This window comes from Bombus huntii, chromosome 3, assembly GCF_024542735.1.
Source record: "Bombus huntii isolate Logan2020A chromosome 3, iyBomHunt1.1, whole genome shotgun sequence".
Classification (NCBI taxonomy): domain Eukaryota; kingdom Metazoa; phylum Arthropoda; class Insecta; order Hymenoptera; family Apidae; genus Bombus; species Bombus huntii.
In genome coordinates this window covers 1073063-1088204 of record NC_066240.1, presented here as the reverse complement: position 1 = coordinate 1088204, position 15142 = coordinate 1073063, and the positions used below count along the sequence as shown (strand labels likewise).

At 28.2% G+C, this 15142-nt stretch overlaps 1 protein-coding gene and 1 long non-coding RNA gene across 5 annotated transcripts in view; one reads left to right on the top strand and one right to left on the bottom strand.

Annotated features, from left to right (window-relative positions):
* The first annotated feature begins 28 nt into the window (after nucleotides 1-28).
* On the top strand, nucleotides 29-691 carry LOC126864201 (uncharacterized). The gene is made up of 2 exons (XR_007689096.1): nucleotides 29-167; nucleotides 465-691. It is a non-coding gene; the product is annotated as an uncharacterized LOC126864201 (long non-coding RNA).
* Nucleotides 524-15142, bottom strand: part of LOC126864198 (eIF-2-alpha kinase GCN2) — a 30332-nt gene continuing 15713 nt past the window's right edge. For 2 of the 4 annotated variants that reach the window (XM_050615259.1, XM_050615260.1), the window contains 12 exons: nucleotides 14458-14719; nucleotides 11014-11254; nucleotides 10619-10914; nucleotides 9669-10043; nucleotides 8374-8889; nucleotides 7647-7816; nucleotides 6396-6829; nucleotides 5585-5861; nucleotides 5003-5516; nucleotides 4353-4835; nucleotides 3290-4176; nucleotides 524-768 (listed from right to left, as the gene is read on the bottom strand). In XM_050615259.1, the coding sequence (XP_050471216.1) occupies nucleotides 642-768; nucleotides 3290-4176; nucleotides 4353-4835; nucleotides 5003-5516; nucleotides 5585-5861; nucleotides 6396-6829; nucleotides 7647-7816; nucleotides 8374-8889; nucleotides 9669-10043; nucleotides 10619-10914; nucleotides 11014-11254; nucleotides 14458-14719 (4582 nt within the window). In that variant the 3' untranslated portion in view covers nucleotides 524-641. Of the gene's footprint in view, nucleotides 769-3289; nucleotides 4177-4352; nucleotides 4836-5002; nucleotides 5517-5584; nucleotides 5862-6395; nucleotides 6830-7646; nucleotides 7817-8373; nucleotides 8890-9668; nucleotides 10044-10618; nucleotides 10915-11013; nucleotides 11255-12184; nucleotides 12959-14457; nucleotides 14720-15142 lie in introns of those variants that run through there. The other 2 variants (XM_050615262.1, XM_050615261.1) reach the window with 2 other exon arrangements.

Here is a 15142-nt window from a genome sequence, read left to right as displayed (position 1 = left end):
TTCTATGCAGCGCGATTCTTTTTCTATTAAAATATTTCGTAAATTTTTTGTTACGCTTATTACATGTAATATTACGTATTATATTGTTCTAGAGCATAACCTATAATTTCCGCGAAAAGATATGCTTATACATATTATACAGAGCTTTACTCATGTCTGTATAATATGTAAGTATACATGTACATATATACTTACTTACAATGAATGGAAAATTTTTAATAATTTTTGTAATAATAAAAATGGAGAAGAAAGTTGGTTATCATAGAATGAATTATAAACAAGTTTATTCTCAAATATTTTTTTATAACACCTTCCTCTATTTCAATTTTTTCAGTAATTAAAATGAAAATATTTTTAATTATATTGTATAATTATAATAACATATAAAATTGAAGATATAAACAATCAATCATATTCGTATGTATTTAAAATATTTATATTTATCTTACTTTCTTTCATTGCAGCTTTATTGAAAGGAAGACAAAGAAAGGTCTACAGAAATAAAAAATTTCAGAAAAATGAATGAATGTAAAAAAGAATGATTTATTTTATTAAAAATCAGTTTGTAACTTTAGTTACAAATTTCTCCGTCTATGACATTTCATGTTCATATGTTCATGTTTTGTGTAGAAAAATTTAGTTTATAAGAGAGTCATATATTGATTATTGATTAAACTATATAGTATTAATACAGGTCTTTGTTTCTCTTTCCTTACTTCTTGCATTTCTTCACATATCTCCTTTATGTACTTTTTATGTCTTGGATGTCTAAAAGAGTAGACAAAAATTTTCGTTAACAAAAATCTGTAAATTAGTTTTAAATAGGTATTAACCCTTTGCAGTCGGCATATTTTTCTGGTGATATCAATTAATTGAAGTTTATATTTAATGTCACTTTTGACATAAAAAAATTATTTTGGGACAAATATATTTTATTGTATATTACTTATAGTGTACAAAAATTAAAAAATTTTAATTTTGTAAAGTAATATTTGTTAAATCAGAGAAGTTAATCAGTGATATTTGTTAAAACAATCACCGATATGGAGTTTCCGAGTATAAGTACTGCAATAGGTACATGTTTCTCATCTTCCTCCTAGGACTCTTCTGATCGAACTTACTGCACAATCTTGTTTACTTCCTGAATGAAGTATATGGAGTGTATTATTTAATTTAATTTCTGCATATCAGATTGAAGGTTGCGTTCTAGATGAACGGCCTTGCCAAAGATTTTCTACTAATTGTATTTCTAACAATTCCACTAATTTGCAATTAGTAGTTCTATAGATTTTGTACGTGTTAGCGATTTTTCATGGTTATTTTATTTTATGGCTTTATATATTACATACAATTTGATAATGTACATTTCCATATCCTTCCCAAAATAACGATTTCTTGAGGAAACAGTAAGTTGGTGCATATTGGTCAGCGCGATCTATTGCTCGTATTTTTTTCATATAATTTATAGCGATAATAGGCCTTGTTATACCTACTGTATCATCACAACATATGTTTCTTTTAATGGATTGTTTTCTTGCTTCATCATAGGTAATAAGAAAAGTTACAACTCGTTTGCGCTTTCGCGCAGAGTAATGTATTATTTCTCTTATATGCCACAGTAGACTTTCCCAAAAATTTAAGTTCTTTAATAGCAGCTGGAAAATATTTTCCATTTCTCATTATAGTATCAGTTAAATGAATTTTTAATTTCAGCTCATCAGTAAGTGGCATACTTGTAAAGTAGCTTCTATTAAATAACTTTCAACATTTGGAATGTTAATCAGTATTTTTTTAACTAACGTCAATGTAATTCGAGAATTAATCGTAAGTCCTAGTTTGAGCGGCTTCTTAATTAACAAACTATTATAATAGGGTAAGATTGAATGAACATAACCAATCTCCACATCCGTTAATACGTAAATTTTTATCAATATTCCATTTAGTATGTTTGTTTGGATTGTATGTTACAAAGGTTATTTTCTCTTTAAATTTTACTACAGATTCATGTACACAAATACCTTTACCAGGTATGTTCTGCAAAATTTGTGTTGATATATTGTAGAAAATTGTCTACCTTTTAAGTAGAGATTTTCAAATTTTTGCCTTGTGAAAGATTGATGTATAGATGTAATGTCTAAAAAATTTGAGAGAATTTGAGAGAATGCAAATGGCACTGTTTCCATATTAAGATTACACCAACATAAGTTATAAATTTTTCATGTTCCATCCACCCACGAATACCAAATTGAGTTTTTGGACAGTTGCTTTTCACTTATCTTCCTTTTTGCATACTCATTTATCTCTTGTACTATATTCTTTATTAATATATTAATAAAATATACTTTAAAAAATCCAATAATTTTTTATACTCTGTGGTACCTGTGCTTTTACTGTTCATGGAGAAGTTTTAAAATCAAAAGTAAATGGCAAATTGTCTTAATATTCTGTAATATTCTCCATTACTTTCACCAAAATCTTCTATTTTTTCTGCATGCTCCTCTTTATTATTTTCACCATCCTCATCATAACTTTCAGCCTTTATTATCTTTCATTGTTTGGCAGAAATTATATTACTGTCACTAGTTTCACTATCATTATTTACATTAGAAATATTCATATTTTGATCATACATTTCAAATTCAAAGCCACCATCACTTTCAATAGTATGAAAATCATTATTATACTTCTTTGTCATTTTTAGGAATCATTTTAGGAATAGGATTATACTGATAAAATACACTTAACATCAAATATTGTAATCTTGCACATAGAATATCAGAGAATATCTTGAATTACCTTCCTTAGTACACAAGATTGATTACAAATTGTTTCTTTAATACAAAAATGTACTGGATATTCAAATGAAATTATTTTTAAAAACTAAATTGCAAGATTTCTTAGAAATATTTAAAAAGAGATGGTAAAAAATAATAAATATTTACAATATCTCTTCAATATACCTATGTTACCTTTTCTTCATAGAAAAAGATTATATCGCCATAGTGACGCCATCCGACTTTAAAGACAGATTTTAAATAACGCTACTATAGCGATATCCAACGGCAAAGGGTTAAAAATATTATTATAAATTTGTGCTATAATAAATGCAATTCAGAAATTCTATTCTATTATACATAATATCGTTTTCTTATATACAGATACAGAAACAGAATTTAATTTATAGCATTCAAATGAAATTTGACCAAATTAAGGATCATTAATTTTTTAAATTTCATTTTTTGATATGATTTTATAAATAAATAAGTAATAAATAATAACAACAACTTACTTGTCTATGATAATTTGTATACTTTTTAGAAAATCTTGGTCTTCTTCATCAATTTCTAAGAAACTTATTATTGTTCTTATAACACTCATTTCTAAAAATAACGCAAATATTTCAATTGGAATTTTATGTGAAATCCTCTGGAAATATGTAGACATCTGTGCAACCATAGAATTTTTTAGACTTCTTCTAGAACTACCAGAAAGTTTGTCTCTTTCGGATAAAATAAAATTAATATTGACATTAACTGGATTGTTATTACTCAAAAAACAATCATTTGTTACTGTTTTGCTTTCAGATCTATTTAGAACAGGTATCGAATTATCTAATCTTTGAAAAAATTCTCCAACTTCTTGATTACTCATTCTTTTTTCTTGATACCTGTCACGTTCCCAACTTTGAATTCTTATGTTCCCTTTTTCTCCGGTTTTTAAAAGAATAACGTGACTGATAGAGTTTTCTCGACAATATTCAAGGATTTCTTCAAGGGAAACCAGATCTAAAATTGTAACTTTGAGTCCAAGACTCCATAATTCTTTTAGGAGATCGATCATCTCCTTTTCTCGATGATGATTGCCCATACAAGAAATGGCAACGTCGATACCGTATCTGCATTCTAAAGATTCTGAAGTTTCCGAGACTGCAGAAACAAGTTTTTCTAGTGAGATACTAATTCCTGCGCCATATTGTTTAATTTCTTTACTGGCCATTCCTGTACGTTCAAGAATTTTTTTAAAAGAAGAAAGCATTTTATCATAACGACCTCCTGCTGCTATTACTTCTTCTCCACCTTTCTTTTTACGCCGCTTAACTTCGTAGGTAATTTGATAAATTATACCACTATGTTGATTTATATTGTGCACTAGAAGAGGTACAACCAGTACAGGCCACTGTTAAAAAAGAGAAAGAATTCAAATTTTATTACACCTTTATATAATATTTGTATGTTTACCTTTAGAATAAAAATTATAGGATGATATATGTAACAAAAGAAACTTCTTTAATCACAAATAATTGTTTTAGTTATATTTTAAATATGATTTTATTAATATAGTGCAATTTTTACCTTTACTCCAAGTGTTTCAATATTTTCCATAACTATCTCAATTTCCTTCAGTCCTTCTCTAGCTAAAGCAGCAGCATCTCCTTTTCTTCGTGTAATTGTTTTTAAAACACTATGAATTTTAGCAACAGAACTTTCCGTTTCAAACAAATTGAATAATGTCTCCATAGCCTGATCAGTCAAACATAAACTTATTAAATGCGTCTGTATTTGAAACTTTGTAAATTTTCCATCACGTGCATCTCGAAGGATTGAATAAATATCTTGATATTTTTCTTTATCTACTCCACAATACATTAATACAGCTTGTAGTAAAGAGGTGTGGTTCAAACGAATAGTAAAATTTCGTTCTTGCAATGGAGGTAATTCATTGATGATTTCCCAGACAATGTATATTAATTCACCTTCCATTAGAAGATTATCAGGAGTAGGATTTATTATATCAAATGCGCATTCGTAAAGTTCTCTAGGATGAAAGCCCAATACCTAAAAATAATATGAAATATAGAAACTTTGCTAACTTATATAATATTTAAGTACTTAAAAAAATCAATGGTTTATTCCTTAATTGCTTTTAGAATACAATAAGAAATAAACATCTCGTATTAATAGAGTAATTTTATGATGATATAAACTGTTTAGTAAAATCATACCTTTTTTTCTCTAAAGACTCTTTCAATTGCATATCTTCTAATATGTGGTACATTATTCCATACTATGTATCTTGCAAACGCAGCGCGTAAATCATGAGGGATACAAACAATGTTTCCATTACGAGTCATTAATTTTACACTGGAAGTTGAAAAGCTACAGAATTGATGCGATTTTGGTATCAATAGAGGAGTTCCTAAGTAAACACCACCATGTCTTTGAAAAATCTCGATTACTTTGCTTTTAACTCCTTCTTGATGTTTTCTCCAAGCAATAAAGTTAATATGTCCCCTACTAGGTAAATTCATATCGTAAGTAATATCGTCTGCAGGACTAACTTCCTGCGTAAAACAGCATGAAATCAAATATTTATATGCTTTGCTTTGATTATTTGAAAGAGTGCGCCGGATCATTTCTTGCAATTCCGTCTCTTCAAGTCGTGCAGGAGGCAAATATTCCGAAGAAAGGAGTTCTTGAGCAGTAGGCCGTTGACTAGGATCATGATTTAATAACCACCTGTAATAATCGAGAATTAATTAACACGTATTTTAAATTAATTCATTTTATATTCATGTACTACATGCCGTAAAATATGAATTTGTCGTGACATATCAGCTTGTTGTATTTCTGATGGAAGTATAATTTCTTTCGATCGTAAATTAAGCAAAACTTTAATTCGTTCCATTCCTGTAGTTAGAGGTTTGTAACACATTTCAAACAATATTATTCCAAGACTATAAATATCAACTTTTTGATTGTAAATAGCTTTTGCTGCTTTTGTTGTAAGTTCTGGAGCTACATAAAGTGCTGTGCCTACTTGTCCTGTGAGAGATCCAACATCTTCTGTGCCAAAACTAATCCCTGAAATATATTACATAATACATTATATATAGAGTATTTGACTACAGGTGTAAAAAATTTAAGGGATGATTCTTAAAGCTAAAATAAGATGAAAATCAAGAATGAAAAAAATTACGTTTTAGGCTTTGTTTTTAGTTATTAACAATTAAAAATTAGCCGAAATATCCTTACACAAAGATAAAGTAGATCAGCCTAAGCAGCGAAGTGCACAAAGATGCTCAAATCGAACGATACATGGGCGGCAGCTTACCTCGTACAAGTCGTAGAGAAGAGGATTGTGACATTTGTAAACCGTGTAAACCACGCTGCGGACGTTTTGAAAGGAACATCGTAGATTAAACATTATACCTGCCTACTCTAAAAAGCAAAGCCGGAAACGCAATTCTTTTATTTTTGATTTTCATCTTATTTTAGCTTCAAGGATCGCCCCTTAAATATTTTTACACTTGTAGCCAAACACCTTGTATATACGTGAAAATACCTATAGAAGAATAGTACATAAAGAAGATTAATCGTCGCTGTGAAGATATTTACCCTTTTCAAAACCTTGAGATTCTTTATCAGTTTCCATTGTTTGTACAAAGGATGAAAGTATATTTGTAGTTGCTAAACCAAAATCTCCGATCTTTACATGGTCATTACTATCCAAAAATATATTTACTGGTTTTAGATCTCTATGTATCATTCCTTGTTGATGAATATGTGCTAGACCTTCCACAATTTCTCGAAATAATCTCCACACTCTTTCTTGATCTTCATAAACTCCATTATCAATTGCTGTCCGAAGAGTACTCTTTTCACAGAATTCCATTTGAATATACATAAATGGAATTTCTCTGACTGTTTCTTTTGATTCATTCATATCCCCATTTTCATCACTTTTTATATTTGATGCAGATGCTTCATAATTTGTATCTCCTACAAATTCTATGCTATCAGAAGAATCCATTCTTAGAAGATTCTGCATTCTGGAAAATTTGTTACAAATTACTCGTAACAACATAAGGTTCAATTAATATAAATTATACAGGGTGGTTGGTAACTGGTGGTACAAGCGGAAAGGGGGTGATTCTAGAACAAAAAAAATTTAAGATAGAACAAAAAATTTTTTTTTCTAATTTTTCCATCGAGACAATGATCTACAGTGAGATCCGTTATAACGAGACGCGATAAAGTGCACGCGTACCGAGCGAAAATTCAAAGTCGATTTTCTCGGAAACAAAACCTCAAACGAAAAATTTTTATTCTATATTTTCGACTTCTTTTTTCGCGTAGAATCACCCCCTTTCCGCTTGTATCACCAGTTACCAACCACCCTGTATATGTATATATGTTGTGAATATATACTTCGATATGCTTAATTTTTAAGTTCCTATGGACAAAAATTATACATCTTATTCTATGCTTTAAGGTATATTCAATTACACATAATTTTTTCATTTTTTTTATTCCAATGAATTAATTATATAAAGTAATAAATTATTGTATGCTTTCTAAATTCTGGAATGTATAATTGAATGGAAATTAATTGTTAATTTGTTTGTTAATTTTAGATTTTTAACATTTAATACGTAAATTTCGCACCTATTTATATATCTATTCAAAAAAGAATCTGTTTCTTGAATGTAAACAACTCTGTCACTAATATTTTTGTTTTAGAATAAAATGTATGTAATTTTAATCTTTATATATTTCCAAATTCATGATTTATTTTTATGAGAAAGTATTTTTGTAATATAAAGATATGTCACCTACAAATCATCATTTCAAAAATGAATCTCTTACAAAAACGCACAATCTTCATCACTGTCAGTGTCACTGGACGCATCACTGTTATCCTCATCGCTGTCAGCTGGAAGTGTTGTATTTGTTCGAGATCTGTATGAAACATTCCATTCAACCTCGTGTATTGGTATTGGTGGTGCTAATTTTTCAATATCATCCGTTATTAAATGCTAAAAGATAATTACAGATTAAAGGAAAAATTATTCACGAAATTATCATGACTAATCAACAATCGCATCTGATATCAAAATTAATTATTAGGTTGTCCCAAACGTTTCTTTTGTTTTATAAGGAAATAATAAATGCACAACATTTTTTGTTTTATAAAATATTTATTTTATTAAATTATGTGTGATCCATTTTGTTAGAATAGAATAACCGAATTATTTCCTTATAAAACGAAAGAAACTTTTGGGACAATCTAATATTTATATAAAAGTAGTACTTTTATATATATAAAAGTAGTTTCCTATAAATCATTACATGGTATGTAACACACTACAAGTTAAGAAATTAGTTACTAAAAATTAGTTACTAAAAATCTTAAGTTAAAATCTTAAATATTATATTACTATTCAAAAATGAAACAAATACAGACTATCGCAATGTTTAGGAAAACAAGTAAAAAATAAAATAAAATTTTAACGATTAAATTTCATATTCGAATATCTAGGAATCCTCAAATTAAAAAAATTAAGTAATAAAATAATATAGATATAACAATTACATTAAGCAGCTCTGGACTCTTTTTTTCAGAAAATGTCATGGATGCACGTTCTTCTACTGCATCAGTTATTATAGCACTTTCTATCCATGAATTGTAATATCGTACTACATTTTCATGATTCATCCGAGATAACAATTTCACCTCTCTGGTAATTTTTTTGTGAAGTTGTTTATTTTTTGGGTTCAATTCTATCCTTTTAATAGCATAAATTCCACCATCTAATTTATTTTTCACTTTTAGAACATCGCCGAAAGCACCTCTACCAAGCCATTCAAGAATTTCGAATTCATTCGTAATTCTTAATTGACCTCCTAATGGAGGTACATATTGTCTAATATCTGTATCTGGTTCTTCTGGTTCATGATTCTCTTGTTCATCTCTCCGTGGTATTTTTGGGGGCGATAATGCATGGGTTAAAGGCGCCTTTATAAACGAATGTTGTAATAGTTGTTCGGCTGACCAACGTTTTCTTTCATCATTGATAAGGCACTTTAATAAGAAATCTTGAAGATCAAGCTAAAACAATTAAAAAATTGATTCCTTTATGAGAAGAAATGAGTAAAATGTGATTCATTTGTTTCTTCTTACTTAAATATTTATTTAAAATAATTATACTTAGATAGAAATCATTTGCTTTAAAATAGTATTTAATTTGGTTATTTATAGGCGTGCTGTGGAAATTATATTGTTTACGAAATGTACATAATGAACAGATTCAAGTCTGAAGACAAAATAATATAACTAGTATTTTATATCTAAGATCATTTGATTATTATTCGAATTAATTAAACAGAGATAATAGGAATTTTTTAACAACATGTATACGTCATACATCATATAAATACATGATATTATCAATTTTTGTTAAAGTTGAAGCGTAGAATAAATAAAGAATCTGTTAATATGTAATTTCTTATTTAAACCTTTTACTTAAAATTTTATTGAAATAAAATGCATAATTACTTATTAGCAAACGTCTGCATTTCACATTTATAAAGCTTTATTACCAAACAGTAAAGTGAAATTGATTGTATGTTTACTAAATAAAGGCATAGGTCTCTACATTTAAATTGTGAAGTATGCCAAATAACGTCCGTATAATAAACATGTAGTCTAGAGTACAATAAATATTATTATATTTAATAAATTAAGTCTTTTTGGTTACCCTTAAATATTTTTTATTATAATAATTTCTTTCTATATGTTGTATATTTAGCTATATTTAATTTTCTTTTTTATTTATATTTTATATTAAATATTCAGATTATTTGTATTCTGTATGTAGAGAAACACACCTGTACAATTTTTGTTGGATCAATTTTATCTCCAGAAACTATGATTCCTTTTAATAAAGAAAACATAAGAACACCAAAACGGTAGATATCTGCCTTTTTTCCACCTCTGCCTTGTACACTCGGAAAATCTGGTTCAGGCTTGATTATTGTACATGTCTGATAAATATCAGACAATCTTTTATTTAAAGAATAATCTGATAATCTAACTACTCCTGTGTTATCAATATAGATACTGGTATCACGTAGATCTTTGTGGACAACATTATTCTCATGGAGATATCGTAAAGCAGAAAGGATGCCAGTTGCCAAATATCGCAGGAAATCGATGTCTACTGCGATATTTTCCAGTAAAAAAAAGGAGCAACTCGTACCTATCTAAAATCCGATAATTAACATATATGATAGCATACATGAAACTTTAGTTCTTCAAAAAATTAAATCATACAAATTAAATCAATTCATATTATTGGAACGATCAAATTATGTTATATAAAAGTTGCTATTATTAGAAAATGTATGTATGTATTTGTATTTACAGATATAATAATTTTGTAATTTTTTCGAAATAAATGAACTTTATCATAAATATTGAAATGTTAAGATAGCTGTAGAATAAAGTTTATTTAAACGTATAAAATTTAAGTTATTTAACTTAACAAGTGAAACTTATTTCAGGAAATATATTTCATACAATACAGTGGGCCTACGTATAACGCAAGGGATAGGTTCCACGTTATAGGAAACAGCTTTATATGATACGAACCACATGTATTATGTATATGGACTATGAGTGTGATGTTATACGAATCCGCATTATACGAATTTTACGAGTCCCTTATATTTTACATAGTTCTTCAATTTATTCACTTTTAGAAAAATTAATTCAAATAATTATAATTACAAATATTGTACCTTTGGTTTGCATTATAACTAAATATCATTATACCTACCACAAATTCTTGAAGAACATAAATAAGTACATCATCTTCCTCCTGCAGATACTTCATATTTAAATAATGTACAAGATTTGGATGATGTAATTTATGTAAATGATTTACTTCTTGTTCTAAACTTCCTACTTGTTTCATGATATGTTGAATATTATTTTCTTCAATTTTATTATTTACTTTTAATGTCCATTCACTAATTGCAAACAATTCTCCAGTTGTCATATCCACACCTGCATAAACGACTGATCCCTTAGTACTATGACCCATACATTTTGCTCTGTACACTTGTCGTTCACCTATAATTATTATACGTTATAAAAATTAATAAAATTGAATTATTTTTTTAATACACAAGTTTGAGACAACAGACTAAAGTTATCTACCAAAATATATACCTCTATTATGGTCAAAGTGTAATAATTTTGTGCCCCTATGTTCGCATAGAAAACCGTCAGAACTTTCAGAACTACTAGCACATCTTCGTCGAGAATAAATCCGTGATCTCTCTTGTGGAGATGATGGTATTGATTGAGAAGGATTATTTGATCGATCACAATATAAGCGAATAGATTCTTTCCGATTACGAAGTTCAGCTTTTAAAGCTTCTTGCCTTTTTTGGATTTCATCCTGCAATACCTGCAATTATTTTTGTAGATACAATATCTGCATTAAAACAGATATATTTTTGAAATGATCAATAATAATATGATTAGAACAATTATATTTGTAGAATAGTAGTAGCCTACAGAAATTGTAATTTGAACATTAAAAACAAGAAAGGTAAAAGGATGTTTGACTTGCCATGTTTATTAATTAAAATAATTGTAATTGCAATATTATCGAAATAAGTTTTTTCAATGAAAATTTATAGATTTTTTTATAAATTGACGAATATAATTATTATTAAAATTACCATTTACGCCAGCGAGACCGTGTGAGAGAGCCTCGGCATTAACGAGGTTTATAGAATTTATGGTACGACAAACGCGAAAAAAGTAACGTTGTATTCTTATGTTTACGTTTTTCTTATCTTTAATACGATGCATCTTGATTTGTATAATAAATTATGTACAAAAATTACAGTCATATCTAGTTATGTATAATTAAAATCTTCAGAACGCCTACACTTCCAAAATGGACATATCCACCGAGTCATGCATCATTCAATTAATTTTGTCTATTTTCTACTATTTTAGATTTATAGCTTAAACCAATTGTGTGTAATATCTTGTATATATCTTTGCATATTTTTTAGTCCTACGATATATGTATACATATAAGATAAACACAAAACATGAATCATTTCATCGGAAGAATTAGTTTTTTTAAATTTGATATGTTACATTCACTAAAATATTATCAGTGGAAAAGTACAAATTTCCGGATAAGATTAATTGAAATGCAATCCTCTAAGTATCTTTCATTTCAAGTATGTACTACATCAAACATTGTCCAATTCTTAAGTCGGGTTGATATAAAAAATTTGATAACAATTATGTATGAACAAATATATATATATGTATACATATAGTGAAATAATTAATTATTTAAGAAGCTATTACTTACCACCTTTTTATGTAATTACTCGCATCTGTCGAGGATACATTTCTTCACCTAGGACATTTTCTTAAGGTGTTTTAGGCACACTTGTTCATAGTAGAGTTTCAGTGTATTAACTTGCAATTATATACACGGTGTCTGACTTCCGGCATGTAGTAATAAATTAATGTGTTTGGTTTTCTTTTTGTCTAACAACGGTTTCTTCTCTGATTTGGTGATGACGCTGTTTTTTATCATTTCATTTTCCGTTTGTTGTACCTTATCTTCAATTTATTCACAGATCGGTAAGACCATTTCTGAATTTTATCTACGGACACTTTTTACTGAATAATTGTGGCAATTATTTCTTTGACCCCAGTAATACTGAATATATTTGAAACATGCTCCACCCCTGTTTCTTGCTTTATGGTTTCTTTCTTCACAACGTTGTTTAGGAATCGCTCCAATGAAAAATAATTATTAAAGGGTAATATATCGCCTCAAGCTTTTTTTAACAAATCAGTGCGAGGAAAGTCTAAGATTTCTCTTAGCGTACGATGATGAAACAAAGTTTTTAATTTTGTTACTATTTTCTGATTCCTCGGTTGAAAGAAGCAGTTCGTGGTATTTTCAAGAAGGTACACGACGTCGACATCATAATCGGTATTTAGTCTATCCAGTGCTCATATTCTATGAGAGACACAACTGCATGCTAATAACGACATTCGCCTGCAAGTTCATTTTTCCAGTTGAACTTTTTACAATGGATTTGGAATGATTTTACAAACAATCAGCAAATATTATACATTGCAATTCATCAAAGTCTGTTTCCTAGTTTTGGACACAACGGGTAATTCATTTGACATGTTTGAGCGCTTTCGGTTTCTCGTATCTGTGAATAAAAAGATGTAGTTTATAAACTCCACTTGCATTTACATAAAATCCGTTACTCGATCTTCTTGTATTTGGCTTTCATATGCCCCTTTTTCTATCCTACGAATTAACGTTCGATCTAGAAGAGCTTTTCACAACAAAGATGTACTGAAGAGTCCATAGCAGATCTTGGACGAAACACTCACTTTCTCTCTCTTCTCTCATTGTGTCTAAGGTATAGGTCTGTTAGGCGAGCCTTACTGAAGAGTCCATACTAGCACAACAAAGATGTTTCATCCATTTTGTGAATTTATCTAGATTTATGCATATTTTAGTCTTTAAGGCATTGTAGGATATTTTTGACAAATTTTGACTCTATATCATTGCTTGGTGTTTTTAAATCTCCATATCGAATCGTTGCCAGTTGAAGATGTCGAAGGATCGTCAAATTTACCGCTTGATTCGTTTGCCTTTTTTTCAATAACGATGTACTTAAAGAAGTATCGGTAAGTAATTAAAGAAATGGAAGTGATCTTGAAATCTCCGGAAACTCTCAGCTTATAAGAAAATTATTATGGCTTCCTTCAGAGATATTCAAAGTGATTAAAGTCATTACCCCACCCTATTTGTGTCCTTATATGAAATTATAAAATGTAATATTAAAATTTCGCTGTATCTACACTTAATAATTTGTACGTGTTTAATGGATAATTTAAATTAATTGAAAAATATGTAATTTTACTTTAAAATAAATTAGATTGTTAGATTAATAAATTAAAATTAATATAAAAAGATTGTGAAAAAAGTATTAATTTTAAAAATAACAAATTGTATACAATTGCTTCGTCATATATTTATGATTTTTTACAATCAGCGATTATTATACAATATTTTCAAATACACATATTCAATTTATTTTCTATAATAGAATCCTTGAACAAAACTATTCAAAATACCAAAATATTTATTTTTATCATAATGCAAAAATAATTTGTAAAAACAATAAGGTAATGATAAAAATTAAAATTAATAAAGATTTCTCATATTCATATGGCAGTTAAACTTTCGTGGTTCTTAATTTTTAATTTACGACGATTTATAATCATAACAAAGATAATTATTTTAGAAGTTATTAATTTTATAATAGATAGAATACGAGAATTACAGAATGTGTTTTAGTCGTTTCATTCATTTCATTTCAAAAAGTAAAAAAAAAAATCGCCTTTTAAAATTATGTGTTTTTATAAAACTGGCAGGTCAAACATCCTTGTAATGTAGTAATTTATTTATATTCATTGATTCATATAATTTGCCCTTTTGAAGGAACAGGTTGTTGCAGTACAGAATGATGTAGGACAATAAACTTAGACAGTAATCTCAGCTATTCATTTTATTACAATATGATTTATATAATATACGTATCTAACCTGTCTTTCTTTATCTTCTTTCAACTGCTTTTCCAACATTTCATATTCGATCTTTTCTTGACGTCGTGAAACCATTTCTTCATAAAAGCTACTGTAACTTGGTTTATTATTCTCATGTAAATATTTCTGAACATGTTGCGTTAATTCAAAAATCATTACTTCTCCCTGTAATTGTTTTGTTAGCTCCACTAATTCGGCATATAATACTGCAACTTGTTGATGAGATAAGCCTCTGCTATTTTCCAACTCTATGTTTGGTACTCTGCAAGTTATGTAATAAAAAACGTAAAAACAGTTTTCGTAGTACAGATCACATAACTTTAAGTTATGTCGATTAGATTTAATATACATTCATATTTGGTTAAATTATATTAAAGTCTAAAATTTAAACATTAAATTTCACCGATCTATTTTCACAACTATCCTACCTTGTGCAATTCTCGCATTTATATTTCCGAAACATATTTATATGTATGTATGTATGTACATGTGTGTGTGTATATAACATGTAGGCATGTATGTATAATGTCTGGAAATGTCCAGACCCTGCATATTAATCAAAATTTTTTCAGTCTAATTTCAAATTAAAAATCGTTTTTATTAAAGTATTAAGTTGTCCCAAAGTTTGTACAAGGAAATAACAGATGCACAGCATTTTTTGTTTTATATTATTTTATTTAATTAT